The 24117-nt window shown below is 37.8% G+C and overlaps 1 protein-coding gene across 3 annotated transcripts in view; it reads right to left on the bottom strand.

Annotated features, from left to right (window-relative positions):
- The window catches only part of hdac6 (histone deacetylase 6), a 101800-nt gene that overhangs the window by 43040 nt on the left and 34643 nt on the right, over nt 1–24117 (bottom strand). For all 3 annotated transcript variants that reach the window (XM_028813311.2, XM_028813312.2, XM_028813314.2), the window contains 9 exons: nt 17362–17427; nt 17206–17265; nt 15233–15322; nt 12368–12474; nt 12149–12216; nt 9619–9793; nt 5801–5929; nt 5096–5264; nt 4303–4436 (listed from right to left, as the gene is read on the bottom strand). In XM_028813311.2, the coding sequence (XP_028669144.2) occupies nt 4303–4436; nt 5096–5264; nt 5801–5929; nt 9619–9793; nt 12149–12216; nt 12368–12474; nt 15233–15322; nt 17206–17265; nt 17362–17427 (998 nt within the window). The remainder of the gene's footprint in view (nt 1–4302; nt 4437–5095; nt 5265–5800; nt 5930–9618; nt 9794–12148; nt 12217–12367; nt 12475–15232; nt 15323–17205; nt 17266–17361; nt 17428–24117) is intronic.

Below are 24117 nucleotides of genomic sequence, written 5' to 3'. Positions count from 1 at the left end.
TCATGAAACAGTGTAAAATAAACTCTATAGACTGGATTTTTAGTTAATACAGTGGCAAACTCTGTGTGGACTCGGAAAAGCTGAAAAGCTTAAAAAAGAAACAAAAAAATAAAAAATAGTCCTTTAATAAAATCTGGATCCATACTGTTTCTTAAAATGATAAATCTGAATATTCCTCATTATAAACGGTACAACTCTAGGAAAAAAACATTAGTCATTAAGATAACAACAATGCCTGAAAAGCAATGTTCATTTAACAAGAAATCATAATCTAGGAAGATCAAAAATTTGATACTTTTCCCCACTATTAATACAGAAATCAAGAAATAAAATGAACAGTGACACTGTGTTTCTAACCTTTGGCAAAGCATAGGCTATATAAAATGGTACTAGTGACTATTTTGACATTAGTGAATGAAATATTTTGATGACATTTGAGGTTTGGAGGAGCTGAGGTTATCATACATAATTTGTACTGAGTATTGTATCATATTCAAGAGAGCAGAATGGATCCCATGAAAAAAGCACACACAGGTTTATAATTTAAGAAATACTGTGGCAGACTGTAGGACTAGAGGATGGTGAAAAAATTACTTATTCAGGAAAATCCATACAATTCCTTTCTGTAAAACATATCAAACAAATACCAGGATTAAAGAAAACTCTGTTTTGTAGATAAGTATCACATATACTGTTACAAGGCTTAAAATTAACAAAGTAATTCTTCAAAAAACAACCTGTTTCTATAATTATTTCAATAGTTTTAATGTAAAAGTAACAAAAAACATATACGAGAAGCTTTGTTAATGTGTATGTTCTATAAAAATGTGCATTTTACTTGTCAGTTTCTGTTGTTAAAATCTACAATTATATTTTGGCTAGTGAAACCTTTTCCCATTTACTTCTATGAAGCTTTTAATTAAACATGTCTAAAATTACATTTTGACTAGTCAAAATTTGAATTTCAGATATCTGAAATACCTTTAATATATCTGAATTAAATATATCAAAAACATCATTGACATAGAATAGCATTCTCAGGTAAGCAATTGTGAGTTGCAGGGGGCTAGAGCATATTTCTGCAGCACTGGAGTACAAGTCAGGAACCAGTCCTGAATAGGCCACTAGTCCACTGCGGGGCCCACTCAAGAATACATTCATATAGAGCAGGGGTGGGCAATGTCATTCCTGGAGGGCCGCAGTGGGCGCGGGTTTTTGTTCCAACCCAGATGCTTAATTAGAAAACAATCCTTGCCAATAATTACATTTCATGGCTTGTTAGTGCTTTCACTCTGCTATGTCAAGTCATTCTCATATCCTAGATTTTTTTTCCATTCTAAGGATATTATTCAAATACTTTGAAGTGTAAAACGGATGGGTAATTCTCAATCCTTTACTTTTTTCTCTTCTCTTTCCTTCCAAGTATTTAATTAAACCAAATAGTGCACGATAAATACACACAGGTGTAAAGGGTAACAAGCAAAATGGATAACTGCTGGTTTCTTTTGTCATTTGCATCTTACTGCTAATAAGGAGCAATTAAAAACCGAGAATGCAGCTGTTTAAGACTTACATAAGCAATAAGGGTTCAAAATCTTAATTAGGGAGATAAGTAAAATGAAGCAGAAGATGTTTCTAGAGCAATAAGTGCTTCTTATTAAGCAATTGGGTTGGAACAAAAACCTGCAGCCACTGCGGCCCTCCAGGAATGACTTTGCCCACCCCTGATATAGAGACAGTCTAGAACCTGTGCATCTGCAGTGATGCAGAAGAAGTGGTGCCAGTATCTAGACTGGCACAGTGAACAATATTAGGCTGTTTCTAAAAATACACTTTTGTATGTTTCTTTCAGAAAAAACAATAAACATCAGAACATATACAGTGGTGTGAAAAACTATTTGCCCCCTTCCTGATTTCTTATTCTTTTGCATGTTTGTCACACAAAATGTTTCTGATCATCAAACACATTTAACTATTAGTCAAATATAACACAAGTAAACACAAAATGCAGTTTGTAAATGGTGGTTTTTATTATTTAGGGAGAAAAAAAAATCCAAACCTATATGGCCCTGTGTGAAAAAGTAATTGCCCCCTGAACCTAATAACTGGTTGGGCCACCCTTAGCAGCAATAACTGCAATCAAGCGTTTGCGATAACTTGCAATGAGTCTTTTACAGCGCTCTGGAGGAATTTTGGCCCACTCATCTTTGCAAAATTGTTGTAATTCAGCGTTATTTGAGGGTTTTCTAGCATGAACCGCCTTTTTAAGGTCATGCCATAGCATCTCAATTGGATTCAGGTCAGGACTTTGACTAGGCCACTCCAAAGTCTTCATTTTGTTTTTCTTCAGCCATTCAGAGGTGGATTTGCTGGTGTGTTTTGGGTCATTGTCCTGTTGCAGCACCCAAGATCGCTTCAGCTTGAGTTGACGAACAGATGGCCGGACATTCTCCTTCAGGATTTTTTGGTAGACAGTAGAATTCATGGTTCCATCTATCACAGCAAGCCTTCCAGGTCCTGAAGCAGCAAAACAACCCCAGACCATCACACTACCACCACTATATTTTACTGTTGGTATGATGTTCTTTTTCTGAAATACTGTGTTCCTTTTACGCCAGATGTAACGGGACATTTGCCTTCCAAAAAGTTCAACTTTTGTCTCATCAGTCCACAAGGTATTTTCCCAAAAGTCTTGGCAATCATTGAGATGTTTCTTAGCAAAATTGAGACGAGCCCGAATGTTCTTTTTGCTTAACAGTGGTTTGCGTCTTGGACATCTGCCATGCAGGCTGTTTTTGCCCAGTCTCTTTCTTATGGTGGAGTCGTGAACACTGACCTTAATTGAGGCAAGTGAGGCCTACAGTTCTTTAAACGTTGTCCTGGAGTCTTTTGTAACCTCTCGGATGAGTCGTCTCTGCGCTATTGGGGTAATTTTGGTCGGCCGGCCACTCCTGGGAAGGTTCACCGCTGTTCCATGTTTCTGCCATTTGTGGATAATGGCTCTCACTGTGGTTCGCTGGAGTCCCAAAGCTTTAGAAATGGCTTTATAACCTTTACCAGACTGATAGATCTCAATTACTTCTGTTCTCATTTGTTCCTGAATTCCTTTGGATCTTGGCATGATGTCTAGATTTTGAGGTGCTTTTGGTCTACTTCTCTGTGTCAGGCAGCTCCTATTTAAGTGATTTCTTGATTGAAACAGGTGTGGCAGTAATCAGGCCTGGGGGTGGCTACGGAAATTGAACTCAGGTGTGATACACCACAGTTAGGTTATTTTTTAACAAGGGGGCAATTACTTTTTCACACAGGGCCATGTAGGCTTGGATTTTTTTTCTCCCTAAATAATAAAAACCATCATTTAAAAACTGCATTTTGTGTTTACTTGTGTTATATTTGACTAATGGTTAAATGTGTTTGATGATCAGAAACATTTTGTGTGACAAACATGCAAAAGAATAAGAAATCAGGAAGGGGGCAAATAGTTTTTCACACCACTGTAAGTTGGCTGTCTTTATAAATAACCTCTGACATTATTGTATGAAAAGATACTATTTTAAGAAAACATTTTTATTGGAAAAATGACAGGGTACTTGTGGTATAGCGGGTCCACAGCTCCCATTCTAAGGCCAGTTTTAAAATAAATAATCACCGCACTCACGGCTTAGCGAGGGGGCGTGGTGTGTGTGGCTGAAGCGGTTCCTGAGGAGTTTGTGGTGTGGGCGTTTCTCACCTAAGTGCACACGTGAGAAACGGTCCTAATTGTTCCCAGGAGCTGCTGATTGCCGCGACTCCCTCATTGTGCCTCACTGCGAGCTCATCGGTAACATTACCGACGGTGCAGGGTTCAAGGGCTCCCGGACAGAAGATGGGAGCATGGAGTTGAACCCGCATCGTCACAGTACTACATGAATTATTTACTGTCAACAATCGGCAATATCTGCATACATATATTTTATTAAAACATTGCGAAGAATATGTATTTAGGAGAATTTAAAAGAATGTTTAGAGGAAGATTACTATTACAGAATTTATGGAGATTACTATTGAATGGAAAGTGTTTTCTTCAAATCAAATACTATTTATGTAAATGCTCACAACATCAGTTGAAATACAATATTAGCAGACTTTTGTGATACATTCCATACTAGTGACATAATGTGCAAGCATCACAGAAGATGATGGCAAAGCAAAGATGCTTATTGCACACTTGATACTAGTAATTACACAATCAGAACCACTATATTGAAGAACTTTAAGATTAACACAGCAACAAAACTGTAAGGGTAAACAAAACAATCATACCTTATTAAATTTCCAGCAAGTTTCTGTGCATAACGTGCAGTTAGAGCTACATTGTTGAAGAAACAGAAGCCACAAGCACTGTCCTTCTCAGCATGGTGTCCAGGTGGTCGGACAATGGCCACTGCATTACTAACCTGGGTAAAAGAAAGCATGTGAAAACAAGATTTTTTTGGACTTTTTCTGTTGTTTATTACATATTCTTGCAAAGTACTGAGAAATTAGTCTGAGAATAAAGCAAATTTGTAAACATTTTATTAGAATATCAATTAAAAGAACTGTCTATATGTTACTGCCTTCCGTAACAAATAGCAACTGTTTGCTATAAGTATTAACTTACAGTCCATTACAGATTAAGTAGTAGTTCCTAAATTTAAATGCAGCTCGTTCAGATAAGAAAACCATAGCTTTGTTGCACTTGGGGATGGGGATTCATGGCTTGTACTTCTGTTTAACAAAATCTTAAGTCAGTTTTCATTATTTTGTGCAATGTCTGTCTGCATACATCTCTTACATCCAAGTTTTATGGTTAGATGTTGGAGTGGTGTTTTTCTTTAATAAGTGTTTTTGGTGTTATGAGCTTTACCACAAGTCTTGACTTCTGCTTTGTCTTCAATAGATGTTTAAATGGTGCTTTAAATGAATACACACAGTTTTTGCCATTCATCTGCAAATCTTTTTTATACGTGAGTCTAAATATTATTTGAGTCATAATGTATATTGTTACTTTGCTAACCGAATTTACCACAAACCTGCCCAGGTTATACAGAAAACATTTTTACTTGTTCGTTTGTACCTTGCCAGTGAGAAGAGCCTCTAGAGCACTGAAGCAGGCTCCAACAGCCAGAATGGCACTCTGATAAGACTGAGCACATATGTAGATTGAATCATATTCATCTCCCTGCTTGTGAAGATCTCGGGGTTTCATCATGGCTGTTGACTTGATGGTGTTAATATGTTCATTCCTGTTTAATTTCAAAGAGAAATACAAAAATATAAAAAGGAGATGAAAGTTATTAATTGAATATAATTGCAGCAATGTCGATTGTTAAAACTATTTTTTACTTAACTAGAATTATGTTTCCCTTTTCCTTGTTATTTCATTTAATCAAAGAATTTGTTGGTTACTTATTTATTTTTAATTAGAAGGTGTATAGGTTAATGACTGAGCAGCGTGACCTGCAAAGTTTTGATGGTCTTCTCAGTGAACACTGTACATCAAAATGAATGGGGGATTTAAATGGTAAAAAATTAAGCTTGGAAATGAAGAAACGACTCATTCAAAACAATTTCTTAAGAAAGGTGAAAACATTGTTGGAGTAAAAACTTGTGTTTTTGGTTATCTTGACCAAGTCATTTAAGTTATATACTGTAGAAATTTCCTCTTACAAAAGGAAATCACATACTTCACATGCAAATTCAGAATCATGACCAAAATAAAACATTTATCATGGTAATATTTATAATTTATTGTGCTAGGAACTGGCACCAGCATCCATACCCATGGCACATTGCAAGCTCTTCCTCAGTGGCGGCACGTATTGATAAACGCTGGCAACGCTCAACAAAGCCCTGTTTCTCAAGGTGAGAGAATATTCTTGAAATTCGTTGTGGAACCTCAGGATGATGGCTACAAAACAAAACAAACAAATAAATAAATGGACAGATATATAACTGAAGAAATTAATAATAAAATGCTGAAAACATACTGATCTAGTCAGTACATGTTGATAAACCCAAATGATATATGAATAGGCAGTATTCATAGATCAACCAAAAAAGAAACATGCCATTCCTTGTGCTGATTTGCAGAAATCTGTTATTGCATTATTTACTGTATTTTTGCAAAAGCTATTTTTTTATAAATCAAAGCAAATATTTACAGCTACCTATTTTTTAGTTTCATTTTCTTATGAAGTTTGTCTTTAAATTAAGGCTGTGTGTTCTTGGGCAATGAACTGGAAAGTACTGTCAAACATGCAAGCTGAGGGAGTAGTTTAAAGGCTTTAGGCAGGTAACAAATGGAGGGAAAGATGAGGGTGAAACACAGTCTTTGACAGCTCCTGTTTTGTTTGCTCTTGACTAGAGGATGACTCCAAGGGTAAACACCCTGATATCACTTCGGTACCATGTCTTGAGGCTCCACACCTTCTACCTAGGAACCTTTATAATCTGAAACTGAACCACAAGTCGGTGTTCATTGTTGACCCTGATCTCAATGAGGACATTTCCAACCTTGAAAAGGCAAAAACACCTAGTATTAGCCCTTAAACTGCCATATACATGGGGGGATAATGCACACCTGGACGCCAAACACTTTTTTGCTGCACCTTTTAAGGAAATGTTATAATTCACCAAGAAAAAGTGAAATTTTAATGGGGACGTATTTTTTTCATGCAAAGAGCATCACAATTACTGCAACACTGATCATTTTAACACTGTCAATGAACTGTAAAAACTATACAAAAACTACTGCAACAATCTATTATTATATGTACAAATGATCACATTGTTACAGTATGTACAGTTGACATTTAATCTGACATGAAATCACACGTGTGTTGCGTCATACAACGAAATCAAAAAAATTAAAGTCAGCCTAGTAATTATTCTGAACAAGGAATACCCAAGTGTTAAAGTCTCAACCAGCAGGCTTCAAACAATGCCTTCAACAATCAACGCCCGCCACGGGCCAAAAAGCGGAAACCAACTGTAACTCCATTTGCCAGATTTTCGCAAGTTCACGTATATAACTCCACAAAACAGCAGCAAAAATAAACAAATCACATTTCGGCACTGTGACGATGTGGGTTCGGCTCCATGCTCCCATCTGCTGTCCGGGTGCCCTTGAACCTGTCACCGTCTGTAATGTTACCGATGAGCTAAGCAGTGAGGTAACAACATAGAAAGGGGATGTTGCAAAAGTGTTAAGTGCTTTTATTAAAACAACAGAACAAAAACAGTGTTCAAATGAAATAAAGTGCAGTGCCTTCCAAAAAGTCTTCATTCTTAAATAAATAATCCATTAAACCAAACGTGAAAACGTGGAGGTTAAAATATAGAAAAAGTTTTCTAAAAACAATGAGGTTAAAACCATGCAGAAAGCAGTCCTTTTTTTAAAAAAACAACAACAACAAGCCCGGTGTCTCCTTTCCTCTGGTAGCTCCCCTGATTCACCCATTTGGGCCCTGCAACAGGAGAGCCGCCCTGTCAGCAGCTGGCCTTCACTCCGCTTGACTGGTCTGGAGGCCTCCCGATTCCTGGTTTCGGTCGCGCACTCATCCCAGACCGAGACTTGGTTTCCTTGATGACCAGGACTCTCACATCAAGGACTTCACCCACCAAGCCTCCCGACTCCCGCGGCCAGTCGTCCTTCTTCACTGGTCACTCCCGCTACATGATCACTCAGCGGGAGCGACCACTACTATTACTCCTGGGTGTTGGCCCAACACCCAGGCTTCCCGTACAGCTGCATGCGAGCCTGCACTCGCTTGCTCGCTCTCCCGCACCGGCTCTCTCTCTCTCCCCTGCATCCTGCTTTCTCCTACAACCTCCATTCCTTCTTTCTCTTTCTTTTTTCCTCTTTCCTGCTCTAGCCGACTCACGCTTCTATATATCGAGAGGGCATAGCAGCTGCGGCAAATTAGCAGCCCCAGGAACAATCACGGATGCGAGTGGTCTCTCACCTGTGCACTTAGGTGAGAAACGCCCACATCGCAAATCGCCCTGAGAACTGCTTCAGCCACACAATCACCACGTCCCCTCGCTAAGCCGCGAGCGCGGTGACTATTTATTTAAAACTGGCCTTAGAACGGGAGCTGGACCCACTATACCGCCGGCTCTTATAGCAGGTTCCACTGAATAAACGAGGCCTACGAATCTACGTGGAAGCAGCGCTGAATATCTTACACAATGCAACAACATGGCTGAGGTAGATGGCACCTACCATCTGGCGTTTCTGTCGATCTGAGTGGAATATTCCGTCTCAAAGTTCACACCATTGGATAGCTAAGACTGTGTTGTTTCCAATGACACCCAATACGGCCATGTATGAACAAAAGCTGCATCCCTAACATGCAAATCAACCTCTGATGCCCACTGGGAAAAAAGGAATTTTTGTGTGTTGTCATATAAAATTTCACAAAGCAACAGTAAATACAGACATTATATATCAAAATCTACAGCATTTGCTGCTGAATAAAACAAGCCCAAGCACATCACCATGCAATGAAGCGTTAGCGAGATAATCCCTGTCAAAGAGCAGGTGGGTACGTCGAGACTGGCATCAAGCAGCTGGCGTTTCCATTCAGGTAACTCTAGCTCAGTGAATCATGTATTTGCAAGCTTTATACCATTTAATAGCAGCGACTGAGACGTTTCCAGTGATGTATAACATGCCCATATTTGAAAAAAATAAATGTGCCAAAGGCGAATAAAATTTTTTTAAAAAAATCACATTTTAGTTTATTTTTTTTGTGGAGGAGGGGTGTGTGTGCAAATACAACAAATATATGTGTGTGTGCATGTGTGTGTGTGTGTATATATATATATATATATATATATATATATATATATATATATATATATGAAAGTATTTAAATTTTATATAAATATTTTATATAAATTTTATATTATTTATATTTTGGGCATCCCTGCCAAGAAAGGCTATAGTGGTGAGAGGGGTGCCCATGGTGCCAAATGCTGTAATTATTTATTTTTGTGTGTTATCAACATGAAACTTTTCAAAGGAACAGCTGGCATGTCTGCGGAACCCTAACCCTCAAAGGTGAAGAAACTCACCTGACATTGCTTGACCTTGAAATATACTGTATATCAAAAATTGGAAAAACCACAGTGTCCACCTGTGTTTTTTTTGCACATTTGGCATTAGTTTGTGAGTAAAGGAATGTTCAAATTTGACACAAACACAATTTCTATCAAATTTGAGAAGTTATATGTCAAGTTTTAGTGAAAACATGAATATTCTTCCTTTATATATTGCATAACAAGGCATTTTTATTATAGTGCTCTCCCCTCAGGTGGAAATTGATGAAAATGCCCTCAGTGGGTAAAATGTTTTAAACAGCACTTCTATTTTGGCAACCCAACACCCTGAGGCTCTCTTTGGTCTCTTAATTACAGTATAAAGCTGTAGATTAAAACACATATGCGCTGGGTCACCTGACAACTTCTAGCATGTAACTTGTTATGGATGCCAACTACACAAACATGTTTCTTTACCCACATGTAGCATGCACCAAAGACCAAAGATATAAGCAAATACTGTCATAAAAAAAGTCATGAACTGTTATAATTTACCTGTCCCACATATTGTAATGCTCCATCATCCTCTCATCATACACTAGACCAGTCTGCACAGGTGGGAGTGCCTGTATTATCATGTTTGATGACCGGTCTAAGACTGAGTCTATCTCTTCAGGAAAGACCTCAGGGTTATCTGGTTGAGTGCCTTCACGCTTGTACAAATGTGGATCTGCCATACACAAAGAAAAATATTTAACTTGAAAATCTAAGGGTTAATTGTAAATTTATAATATATTCTACTTTTTGTCCAAGGGTGATACGTTGTCCCAAACAAAACTATTATATAACAGGTATTTAAAACTATTTGCATTGCTAGACGTTTTAGTCTTGCAGAAACTGTACTTGTGGGATGGAGAACTGGACCTGTGGATTATATTTCCATAGCAACTTATATACATATATACACACACACACACAGCGGGGAAAATAAGTATTGAATGTGTCAATGTTTTCCTCAGTAAATATATTTCTAATGGGGCTATTGACATGAAATTTTCACCAAATGTCAGTAACAACCCAAGGAATCCACACATACAAAGAAATCAAAACAAGTAAATCCATAAATTAAGGTATGTGTAATGAAGTGGAATGACACAGGGAAAAAGTATTGAACACATGAAGAAAGGGAGGTGCAAAAAGACATGGAAAGCCAAGAAACCAGCTGAAATATGTCAGCATTTAGAAAGTAATTATGCCTCCTTATCAGTGCAAATTAATATCACCTGGTTTAGTCCTAATTGATGGCCTATAAAAAGGTTTTTTATTACCAAAGTGTCACACAAGAAGCATCTCATGATGGGTAAAAGCAAAGAGCTCTCTCAAGACCTTCACAACCTTACTATTGCATAACATACTGATGATGTATGACGTTACAGACATGATGACGGTTACAGACGTATTTCTAAAATTCTGAATGTTCCAGTGAGCACCGTTAAGGCCATAATCTGGAAGTGGAAAGAACATCATTTCATCATAAACCGGCCACGACCAGGTACTCCTTGCAAGATTTCTGACAGAGAAGTCAAAATAATAATTAGAAGCGTTGTTCAAGAGCCAAGGACCACTCATGGAGAGCTTCAGAAAGACCTGGAATTAGCAGGTATACTTGTTTTAAAGAAAACAATAAGTAATGCACTCAACCGCCATAGCCTCTATCCAAACTCACTGCGCAAGGCTCCAATGCTGAAGAAAAAGCATGTTGTAGCTTGTTTAAAGTTTGCTGCACAACATTTGGACATGCCAATGAAATACTGGGAGAATTCAGTCTGGTCAGATGAGACCAAAATTGAACTCTGTGGATGTCACTGCACACACCATGTTTGGAGGAGAAACGGCGCTGCACTTCACCCCAAAAACACCATATCAACAGTGAGGTTTGGAGGTGGGAACATCATGGTGTGGGGCTGTTTATCAGCATAAGGTACTGGTAGACTTCATGTAATTGAAGGAAGGATGAATGGAGAAATATACTGGGAATTTCTTGATAAGAATCTGCTGCCATCTACCAGGATGCTGAACATGAAACGAAGGCGGACATTTCAGTAACACGATGATCCCAAACACACAGCCAAAGAAACTCTGAACTGGTTTCAGAGAAAGAAAATAAAAGCTGCTAGAATGGCCCAGTCAATCACCCGACTTGAAACCAATTGAAAATCTATGGAAACAACTGAAGATCAGAGTTCATAGAAGAGGTCCCTGGAACCTTCAAGATTTGAAGATAGTTTGTGTGGAAGAATGGGCCAAAATCACACCTGAGCAAGGCATGCGACTAGTTTCTCCATACAGGAGGCATCTTGAAGCTATCATTATTAACAAAGGCTTTTCTACTAAGTATTAAATACATTTCAGTAAGCGTATTCAATACTTATTCCCTGTGTCATTCCACTTTATTACATATAACTTAATTTATGGACTTATTTGTTTTGAATTCTTTGTATGTGTGGATTACTTGGGTTGTTACTGATATCTGATGAAAATTTCATGTCAATAGCCCCATTAGAAATATATTTACTGAGAAAAACATTGATGCTTTCAATACTTATTTTCCCCGCTATATATATATATATATATATATATATATATATATATTACTGTATATATATCTATATCCCAGCTGTGGCACCACAGATTCCTGCAGGGCACACTGGGACTTGGTTTCGTATGGACTTCCACCACACTTGGGAGTGATTCCAGGTAATACTGAGAAGCCACCTGGAGCACTCCCAGAAGTACAATAAATGAAGCCGCCTCTCTCCATCTGAGGAGCCAAAGTCGGAAGGAAGAGGACGAAGCTTGCTGGGAGAGAAGCAGAGGTGGAGAGAAAGAGAAGAAGGAAAAGGACTGTGTTTTATGTACTGTGCTGTGGGGAGCAGAGAAAAGCACTCCCCAGCTGTAAATAAATGTGTGTGCTGGACTGGAACTTGTATCTGTCTGTGTCAGGTTAGGGCGGCTGTACATGCCCTGGTGGTCCACAATATATATACATCTATATAGATAGATAGACAGATAAAGCATCTCTTACCAAGAATCTGCAGACATTTCCAAAACTTAGAGTGTGCTGCAATGCTTTTTGAAATTGAATCCATAGCACTGAAATAAGAAATCCTTTAGTTAAGTGAAAAATGTTTGCATTAACTAAAACAAATTAAAAAGCATTTGCATACATCATCCAGGGGTTATAATGAACTCCTCTGCTACAACTTGATACACATATATATTTTTAAAAATTTAAAGTATCTACCCATAACAAGGAGAGAAAGAAGACTCCAGTTTAGGGCACTGGTCACCCAGCAGCACCTTTAAGCAAGCACATGCACTTTCTGCTGTTGACCTGTAATGATATCCCCCCTGTAAGACAAAAATAAGAAAATATAGTGTTTTAGGAAAACAGCCTATTCAAACCAGAAACCAGCTAATTAAATATACAGTGGAACCTCGGTTCACGAACGTCTCGGTACACGTACAAATCGGTTTACGACCAAAAAGTTTGCCAAACTTTTGCCTCGGTTCACGACCACACACTCGGTATACGAACAAGCCAGGTTCCCTTTCGGTTTGTACATGTTCAGTCTCTCCCTGTGCATTTTCTGTGCAGCGAGCAAGAGAGAGAGAGCGAGCGCAACACACACATGCACACACACAGAGGCAGCACACACACAGGCAGCGAGAGAGAGAGACGAGCCGCGCGCACACACACACAGGCAGCGTGCGAGAGAGAGCCGTGCACACACACACAGGCAGCGAGAGAGATAGAGCCGTGCACACACACAGGTAGAGAGAGAGAGAGAGCTGCGCACACACACAGGCAGCGCCAGAGAGAGGCAGTGCCAGAGAGACATAAGGGCGCACACACAGGAGCGTGAGAGAGAGGCGTGCACGCACACAGGAGCGCGCTAGAGAGACACACACACAGGCGCTCCAGGCTCGCAAAAGAGACAGAGAGAGAGAGAGAGAGCTAGAAAGGGAGGGACGCATAAGGTAGAGAAGGCTTGTTTTTGTTTTCAGTTCTATTTACAGTGATCGGTTCGTAGCCTGCATTGTTGCAATGTTACTTTTCTTGGTGGTTTATTAAATTATGGATTTTTCAAATGTTCATTTTTTCCTCTGTGCTTAAAACTCATTAAAAAAAGTGTTTTTAGCTAGCGGTTCCTAGCACTATAGCGTGAACTACTGCAGTGTTAGTTTTCTCTGTTGTTCAAGGTTTTCTCAGTGTTATTCAATGTTTTTACATTTAGTTTACTATTACGCTATGCATTCTATGGTATAATTAACTTTATTTGTGCTTAAAAATTAAAAAAAATATATATTTACGTACAGTTCGTACGGTCTGGAATGGATTAATTGTATTTACATACAATCCTATGGGGGAAATTGCTTTGGTTCATGACCAAATCGGTTTACAACCAGAGTTTTGGAACGAATTATGGTCGTGAACCGAGGTTCCACTGTACTAGCAAACTGTATATGAAAATTGTAAAAATGGAATATACTGGTAAAAAGGTAGTATACAATAAATTATAAACATTTGAAAATTACAAGTTTCATAAATTAGACAAGGGTAAATTAAAAAAAATAGTCATATTTTGCATATGTTAACAATAATTGGCAAGTCCCAGCCTTTCAACACAGCAATGGTTGTTCTTCTTTTTCAGAGCTTAAAAGGAGTAAAGCTGAAATTACATTCTCCTATATGCTGTAGAGAGTGTACATACCTGTCACATTATTTTAAAATTTATAACTTGCTGTGCAATTTGTGACATTTGTGAAAAAAAAATCACACATTACTGTTTAAAGGTGACTTTCTACACGCCCAGGAAATGATTCCCACAGAGCGAATCTTCATAACTTGAACATAAAAAATTGTTAATGTACAAAATGATATCATATTATCTTTTCAAAATCAGTAAGCATTCTAAACAATATCCATATGATGCAGCATTTGGCAAAAGTATATACAGTACAACCTGCATGTACTGTTGTTTAACCACAGTAAAAAAAGTAAAAAAACAAGTAAAAATATCTATTTAGGAATTACGAACATAGGGCAGTTTCAGAGCTGGATACAGTCTGAAAAAAGGTGATTGCATTGCTTGGTGGGGCGCTCGAAGTTGACCTGTGGAAGAGATGTGACATTGAATGAAAGAGCCAACATTATTGGGTCTGTGTTCAACCCAGATTTTTTATCTTATTTGCTTTTTGCATTATGTATAAAGATTCGTGGTTCTGTAACTATATGGCTCTCTTTGTTAAGTGGGGATTAATTGTTATTGTTCTTGGAGAATCTCTAGAACATACTACTGTACTTGATAAGTTCAGGATGTGTTTTGTTGTGTTGTGTCTTACCACAACCACTAAAGAAAAATCACTAAAGAACAAGTGGGGGATTTTTATTTAATGGGACTGTGCTATTATTATTTAAAATACTCAAAAGACTGTTCAAAAGTCGAACATTAGTGTCAGACATGAATTATTTAAGAATTTGTGCATTTATAAACTGATTTTACATTCTACACAGAGTATTCTGCCCATTTTACCATAGGTAGTGTAACTGTTCATCTCAGGAAAGAATGTCCATTCCCAGGGTTGAGCATAAAAATAGATAATTAATCAAATATAAAGAAATAAAAAAGTTGTATAAAAAATGATATAAATGTTGCTAGTTCTCGGCTCCTCATATAAATTAATTCCTCTCCAATAACTGCTTGTGTAAAGATGGCATGTTCTCTCTTTGTTCATGTAACTATTCCTACATCCCAAAAATAAATGTTATATTAATAGGCAATGGTAAAGTTGCGTAGTATAAGTAAGTGTGCCCTGTTATGAACAGGCATCCTGTATTTAGATTGGTTTTGCATTATGTTCAATCAGAAGGCTGTAAAACATTTTGAATTTTTTGGGACTTTCTAATGGAACCAGCTTGTTAAGGAATTGGATAAGTGGATAATGAGAAACATGGCAAAACACTACCTTATTTTAAACACATAAACAAAAGTAAATTTACATTCATAATCTGTCAAATTGTTTTCCCCAAATTAATTAATTTGCTTTGTTGGCTTACATTTAATTACATCCATCTAAACTGACTTTGTATGTCTTAATTTCTTACCTCCAAAGCCAAGATCAACCTCCCATTAGCAAGAGGCTGCAGCATGTGAGTAAGTATAGCAAAACAAGGTGGAGTAACAACCATCTTCCCCTACAAAAAAGCAAAAAATTAAATATAGCTAATACAAGCTTTGAACAGAGACATGATGCAGTAGGTAAACATAGATCTACAAGCCTTCTAAGGAGCCTGCCCTAATTTTAGTATGTATTTGCATTTCTTTTTAGAATATAAATATTTTATAAGCATACACCCTATTGAAAAATATGGAGCTGTACATATATGAATACTAGCTTATATAATTAAATTATGTTATCTCTTATTGGTTGCAGGATTTCTAGGGGTAAAAAGATGGTGAAAATTAAGCATTTAGAGAACCAGGAAATGGGACATTTTTAAAGTGCAATATTACTGTGGAGAATATTTAATACTGCACACAAACGATTAATATGAGAATGGACTTTAGCAATTCTTAGATATATATAATATTTCTTTGTAATGATAAAGCATGTATTAGAAAAAATGTTTGTCATCAGAAGAAAAAAATTCTTCTAATCATTCATATACCAGAGAGAAAACTTTGCATTGCAATAGGTAAGATCTTGCTCTGCCTGATCTACTTAGTGAATACCAGGTCAGAACCAGTATAAACTATAGACTTCTTATGTCTTTTATGCAATCAATTCCAAACAGAGACCATGCCTGATCTGAGATTGAGCAGCTAATAACATAACCAAGATGAAAGAGCTACTCATTTATTTTGCCTTTGTTATGGGCATATCAGGAACTTTAACATAGAGAATATTAACCTACTGTATAATGCTAGTTTTGGTGCACTGTCTTGCCACCTAGGATTCAGAGATAAGAGAACTATTTAGTAAGAACAGCAGTCAACCCTGATGTGACTATAAGTGGAGCCACAAATTGAAGCCGCATCTTTGTGATAGACTGATGATTGAAAATATACAAAAACTATAGTGGAAACTTGGGAGATTCTATTCAGGTCTATGTAATAAATTGTCAGCAAGTGAGAATAGGGTCATCCCAAGATCCTTTCACGAAAGTACAAATACTGTAAATGCACTAAAATAACATACTGTAAATGCTAGCAAAGGATGTCTTTCTAATTTATACATACATCACTAAAGGAACTCCAGCTGTACCACTCATGCAACAAACAGTATAACAAAAATTAAAGTAAACTCCTAATATAGCATCATAAAACAAAAAATATAATGAAGTACTGCCAGCTGGTTAAGAAGCAAAAAACATAAGCAATTTAGGGTTCAGAATGTTAAAATGCAAGTCAGTTAAAATCAAGGTAACAAAATATATTCCATTAGCAGCAGGAATTGTCTACCAATTAAGAAAATGGCTAGAATGAAAATCCTGCAGCTGACCTTTAAGGCAAGCTGATGAGGAGCAGACACACGCCTGAAGGATAAGGGTTGCAGGATCACCAGAAACCATTAGAGTAAATTCCCATCTGGTATCACTTAACAAAAGCATGGCAATTCCAACCTAAACGTGATTCTGAGCTTGGCCAGAAGTTATATGAAGGAAACATATATTTTCAGCCTAGAGTTGAGAGGGGAGTTGAGGCTACTGCTCACTTGTTGTAGGAAAACAGGCTAATACATGACAGGGAGAGAGTGAGTGAGAGAGAGAGAGAGTCAGAAGGATTGAAAATTGATATGCGTTCAGTGGTAGTGGAGAAGTGAGCAAATACTTAAGTTGCTCCTACGAGTAGACAGGAGGAAGACCTGTTTAGGAAAGCTCAGGGTTATCATTTTCTTCTATTTACTGTAAATGTTGATGCTTTCTCGTGTTCCTGTCAATAATGGAGCTTTATGGGCAGTAATGCCTTCTCAACACTGTTCTGTGTATAAAGGACTGCTGCTGGTACCACTTCTTAATCACATTTTAGCCATGTCTTTACCCATGTTAATTTAGAAGTGCTGTATATTTATACTTACTTTAGGATCTCCAATTCCAGAGTCAAATCCAGCAGAAACAAGCACGAGCTGTGGCATGAACTGTAGTAGAAAGAGATGAATTAGGCAAACTATACAAAATCATCCTCTAGACCAGTATACACACAAGTCTTATGTATGAAAAATCTCTTCACAAACCTCAAAAGCCACTGGCAGAAGTAGTTGTGTAAACACTGTAATATAATCAGCATCTTTCATTCCAGTCTAAGAATACAAACGTAACAATGAATTAATAAGACACTGTGCCTAAATTAATCTCAACATGAACAGTATGAACAATATGTTGTATTATATTTATAGGTGAGGACAATTATTCGTGGAATAAAGACAAATGGAATATGTATAAGGGTTACAAAAAAGTAAAAAAAAAAAAATTAAACATATTTTGTGGTTATAAAAATGAAGTAAAAAAATGATAACTGTAGGAGACCAGGACAATGTTATTTAAACCATAATTATTGACAAATTAACAATTAATAATTAAAAATTCTGAACCTTCACCATGTATATACACTGTATAATTAATAGAGGACAATTATGTAAAAATAATTGTACAGTAGTTATTATTATAAAACAGAGATCTGGGTTTCTCTTCATTTGTAGGGTAACTATTTTTCATCAAACTACCAATGAACACAGTACACCTCCATAAATTGTCTTCAGTAATATTGTGCATTCAAAACATACCAAAAACACCTGTACAAATTTGCTTTACCTCAGTAGTTATTAATATATGGAGAATAGGTATGCTGAAAACTTGCTTTTGAAGTCAACATTAAAAAGTAACTTGATTAAAGTTTATTCAGCATGACATTTACATGGCATCATTTTATAACAAAAAATGTCAGATGTTTTAGGTTACTTAGGCATAATTAAATAAAAAACCCTTATTGTACACTGGACCGGATGCAAGAATGAGACAGCTTTTGAGGATCTGGAGGAATATTTCAACATAACGAAGCAGACCAAAGTTTCTAGGAGCCATCCAAATCAAGATTTCATTGTTCATGAGGTTGCAAAAGACTCACAAAAAGAATCACCTATTTTTTATACCATTTGCCTATAATGAATACATTCAACCATTTCACTGCCTGTTTCATTGCCACTCTCTTTTATGTCACAGGTTTCTTTGCCTACAGCTAAAGCAGTGTGTCTCAGCAAGCTGCCTCATGCCCAAAAGCCATCTCTTCAGTTTCAATTTTATTTTGCTGGATGCAAACTGGGAATACAGCAAAATGCACTCTTAGAATACTTTGAAAGAATATTCACAATGGCTAAATTTGCATTAATTTGCTGTGGAGTTAGAAAGGCTTAGTGCAAGCTTAGAAAGTTTCCTTACTTAAGGAATAACTCTATATTCACATTTATTTTTTATTATCTTGTCACGTTTTGTTTGACTATTATAAATTAATTGGCAAATTGCAATATTTTGTTCCACCTACCCTTTAATATCAAGCCACCTTTTTTTTTGGTGTATCCAAGGGGTTGATGTTCCAGCGTAACATGTTAAACATTATTACTTTAAAGATGCTGGCCAGTCCATACTACATAATCTCAAGCAACCCATCAGATAAATTTTAATCAAATAATAGTTGGCATTGTGGACACATAATGTGGCAACATTTGTCCTCTACACTCAGTAAAATACTAAGTATTTCAACCTTAAAGTAAAAGTAATAAGAAAAGGTTAAAAAAAATCCACTCTTTCCAGGAAACAATGTATTATTGAATTTACTATATGAATACACAGTAGATACTAATCATTTTTCTATTACTCAACGTAACCTCTCAGTACAAAGACTGTGAAATTGTATTAGAGTTAAATTACAGCTAAAGGACGGGCGGCACGGTGGCGCAGTGGGTAGCGCTGCTGCCTTGCAGTTAGGAGACCTGGGTTCACTTCCCGGGTCCTCCCTGCGTGGAGTTTGCCATGTTCTCCCCGTGTCTGTGTGGGTTTCCTCCGGGTACTGCAGGTTAGGAGCATTGGCGATTCTAAATTGTCCCGAGTGTGTGCTTGGTGAGTGAGTGTGTGCGTGCCCTGCGGTGGGCTGGCACCCTGCCCAGCGTTTGTTTCCTGTTGGCTGGAATTGGCTCCAGCAGACCCCCGTGACCCTGTAGTTAGCATATAACGGGTTGGATAATGGATGGATGGATAAAGGGCTCATAGACTGTGACTGTCCAAACAAAAAACAAAAAACTGTACAAGAATAACAGCATGAGTGCTAATCTTACTGTACATGCAATGTAAGTAGCCTGTCAGTAATGTATTAAACACTTTTATGAATATTAGTAGCAGGGATGCATTGAGGCCAGACAGTGCTGCTTTTACTGTCTGAAGCTGAACAAGCGGAGCAAACTGAAGATTGAACAAGTGGAGTAAACTGAAAAGCCATTAGTTAGTTCTTTTTCTTGCCATTCAAAGGTAAAGTTTATCCATATTTCACCCATTTTTGGTCTGATTATAAATTTTTGAGTACACAACATGATTAAAAATGTAATAAATAAGGTGAAAAATATAATGTATATTCTTCATGCCGAAAGACGTGAACAAATTTGTTGGTACCCCTTCACAAAAAAGAAGAATCCACAACTGTCTCTGAAATAACTTGAAACTGTCAAAAGTAATTGGCACCCATCATTGTTTATTCCATATTTAACAAAAATCGGTTTGCTTTAGAGTTTTGATTCAATAGAATATTTCAAGTAATAACACAAATAAGAAAGGCATGGACAAAAATGTGGGACCCTTAACCTAACATTTTGTTGCACAACCTGTAGAGATAGTCACTGCAAGCAGTAGCTCTCAGTGAGACCTCTGCACCTTTCAAAAGCATCATATGCTTGAAATAAATGTGATTGTATCTACAATTTTCTTTCTGATTTCTTCAGACAACTCTCTTCTTTGCTTTCTAAGGTCCATTTTCAGTGTGGGACACACAACAATACCAAACAGCAGAGTGACAACTTTTTTTCATTTAAATAGGGGTGATTACACGATTGGAGACATGTGTGACTGTGGCATGAGGCTGGGGGTGGTACCCAGCCGGGACGCCCAGGAGGACCGGAGGAGGGCTTATGCCTCCTCCAGACCACGAGGGGGCGACCGCCCTGGTTGTGTTGGGGGCCACGTGTACACAGCTGGGAAGCTCAACCCTGTAGGGGCCCGTGGTCACCGCCAGGGGGCACCCCGATGCCTTGGGAGCCCTGGACCTCAGCACTTCCGCCACAGGATCAGGGACACCTGGAATCCTTCCAGGTGAGCAGCTGGCACTTCCACCACACTGGGAAGGAGTGTCGGGAAGCACCTGGAGCCCATCCGGGTGTGCATAAAAGGGACCGCCTCCCTCCATTTGAGGCTGGAGTCGGGTGGAAGTGGACGGAGCTAGAAGGAGAAGAGTGGAGGCGGTCAGAAGAGTGAAAGGCATTGTGTGTATTGGCCAGGAATTTAAGGGGTGATTGGTGCTGAGGCACTGGGCTGTGCATCGAACACTGTAAATATTGTACATAATAAACGTGTGCTGGGTGACATAACGATGTCCGTCTGTCTGTGTCTGGGCTATTTCCCACAGTGACACTGATTAAAAGAAAACAGCTGGTTTGAAAAAACACTCTAATCAAATTATTTATGACCTTTTCTATGTGTACCAACAAATGTGTCCAGGTTATTTTAGAATACCTTTGTAGAATAAGCAATACTTTCTTTTCACACTTGCTTTGTTTTACCCAATGACATATTAAAGGCATGCAGATATACAAGGGATAATTGCTTTTCACTTACAGTTGTGCTTGAAAGTTTGTGAACCCTTTAGAAATTTCTGCATAAATATGACCTAAAACATCATCAGATTTTCACTCAAGTCCTAAACGTAAATTAAGAGAAACCAGTTAAACAAATGAGACAAAAATATTATACTTAGTATTTATTGAGGAAAATGATCGAATCTATAATAATAAAAGGCAAAGTCCTCACTGACTGACTCACTCACTCACTCACTGACTGACTCATCACTAATTCTCCAACTTCCCGTGTAGGTGGAAGGCTGAAATTTGGCAGGCTCATTCCTTACAGCTTACTTACAAAAGTTAGGCAGGTTTCATTTCGAAATTCAAAGCGTAATGGTCATAACTGGAACATATTTTTTGTCCATACACTGTAATGGAAGAGGCGGAGTCACGTATCGCGTCATCACGCCTCTTACGTAATCACGTGAACTAAAAACAAGGAACAGATTTACAGCACGAGTCACACGCGGGAACGAAGGTAAATGACGTTAATTTTTGACTGTCTTTTAATACTGTGTAAGCATACATATTAACACATGTGCAATTAAACGTGTGCATTTACGGGGTGATTTCTTAGGCTTAAAAGCTCACCTTTTATCAAACGCGGGAACAAAGGTAACTGACGTTGTTCAGTGTCTTTTAATACTGTGTAACCATACATATTAACACATGTCCAATTAAACGTGTGCATTTACGCGGTGATTTCTCAGGCTTAAAAGCTCGCCTTTTACTAAAAAGGTAAATGCAAAACTATTTTCAATCAGTTTATTGAAACGCTCCCGTTAAGGATTGCAATAACATATTCGCGAGATAAAAGAACGAAGTAGGAGGAAATGGAGGAACAGCCGCAAACAGCGAAGAGCAAAAAATTTATTAAACAATTGAGAACGGAGCGAGTTAAGCATACAAGCATGTTCATAAGGGAAACTAAGCACGGTGTAAAACGTAAGTTTAAATTAAGTTTATAGAAACGCTCCCGCTGCGGATTGTAATAACATATTCACGAGATAAAAGTTTAATGAGAAGACACGAGGTATAAACGAACCACACGCCGTGGCGCAACGTTAGGGGCAACAGTTTCAACCATTCTATGATCTGCTTCTCGCAACTGAAAGACGGCACATGGCGGATGTTAGCCGACTTGCTGACCGCAACGTTAGGGGCTTCAAGTATGGCGCTGACGCCACATCTCAGTGCCAACACTTTGCAGACTGTACTTAAAAGACACGCCCTCCTCACTGGACAGTTAAAAACACCAATCAAACTAACGATGACATCAAGTATTACCCAATCAAAACTAGGAAAGGAGGCATCTTCATAAAATGTGTGTGGGATGATTTGCATGAGACGCTGCTTTAAAAAAAAAAAATGATAAAAAAAATACGGGATAAATCCCGTCCAGTACTGATTCAAAACGGGACGCGCAATTTCATTCTCAAACGCGGCACGATTCCGTATTTTAAAGGACGGGTGGCAGCCCTACAGTGCCAGGTAACCACCCATACAATCACATTGTGATTCAGACTAGGAATGCAATGAATGTAATTACCCCGATCTACATACAAGGCGAAAGTCTTGCAACATTCAAAGATGATGGTTTGGGATAATTAGTACTTATTAAGTACACCATGGAACATAAAAGAGCTTATGAAGCCTTGAACCGAAAAAAGCAACATCTCAGAGATCGTACAAAAAAAAAAGGAGCAACAGTTTCAACCATTCTATGATCTGCTTCTCGCAACTGAAAGACGGCACATGGCGGATGTTAGCCGACTTGCTGACCGCAACGTTAGGGGCTTCAAGTATGGCGCTGACGCCACATCTCAGTGCCAACACTTTGCAGAATGTACTTAAAAGACACGCCCTCCTCACTGGACAGTTAAAAACACCAATCAAACTAACGATGACATCAAGTATTACCCAATCAAAAGTAGGAAAGGAGGCATCTTCATAAAATGCGTGTGGGATGATTTGCATGAGACGCTGCTTTAAAAAAAAAAAATGATAAAAAAAATACGGGATAAATCCCGTCCAGTATTGATTCAAAACGGGACGCGCAATTTCATTCTCAAACGCGGCACCATTCCGTATTTTAAAGGACGGGTGGCAACCCTACAGTGCCAGGTAACCACCCATACAATCACATTGTGATTCAGACTAGGAATGCAATGAATGTAATTACCCCGATCTACATACAAGGCGAAAGTCTTGCAACATTCAAAGATGATGGTTTGGGATAATTAGTACTTATTAAGTACAACATTGAACATAAAACAGCTTATGAAGCCTTGAACCGAAAAAAGCAAGATCTCAGAGATCGTAAAAAAAAAAAAGGAGGTAATGTCGTTTTACTCGCTGTAGATTTTACTCAAACATTACCAGTTATTCCACGAGGGAGACCAGCAGATGAACTCAACGCGTGTTTAAAATCCATGCTTCTCCCACGGTCGGTTATATGTCGCGTGTTCTCGGGTAGGTACACCAAAAAATGTATACATTTAAGCATGTAATGGGCAAAGAAAAAATGAGGTATACCCGAAGGCACTGCAGTAGTACTCAATGTAACTTTACTTCTTAAATGTTAATGTTTTACTGTTTAATAATTTATACGCTTCTTATATATTGTTCAAATTCTTTTATGAAAATACCAGTGACAGCGCAATGCACGATAACATGGAGTGAATACACCATACGCATCTGCCCACGGCCGCCCTGGTGTGCGCAGATAGGAGTTGATTCTAAAATAAAATAAACATAAAAAGAGTAATACATTCATCACCCATAAAGCGGATAGCAGACGTGACGTATTATATGTGTACCACATTTCAAGTCAATACGTGAAACGGTTTGCAAGCTACATGTGATTTAAAATCCTGGACAGACCAACGAAAAGCCACGGTAGCAAATTATTGAAGAAGATTTTACTGTTTAATAATTTATATTTATATGAAATGTGCTTCTTATATATTACTTCATATTCTCATATGATAATGATGTTAATGTTGTTTATATTGATTTCTATGTTATTGTAAGTGCATCTATGTCTGTATATGTATGTATGTATGTGTATATATATATATATATATAAAAAATATATATATAAAAAATATA

The sequence above is a fragment of the Erpetoichthys calabaricus genome, chromosome 11 (genome assembly GCF_900747795.2).
Source record: "Erpetoichthys calabaricus chromosome 11, fErpCal1.3, whole genome shotgun sequence".
Taxonomy (NCBI): domain Eukaryota; kingdom Metazoa; phylum Chordata; class Cladistia; order Polypteriformes; family Polypteridae; genus Erpetoichthys; species Erpetoichthys calabaricus.
The sequence above is the reverse complement of the archived record's forward strand: the minus strand, read 5'-3'. Positions and strand labels throughout refer to the sequence as shown.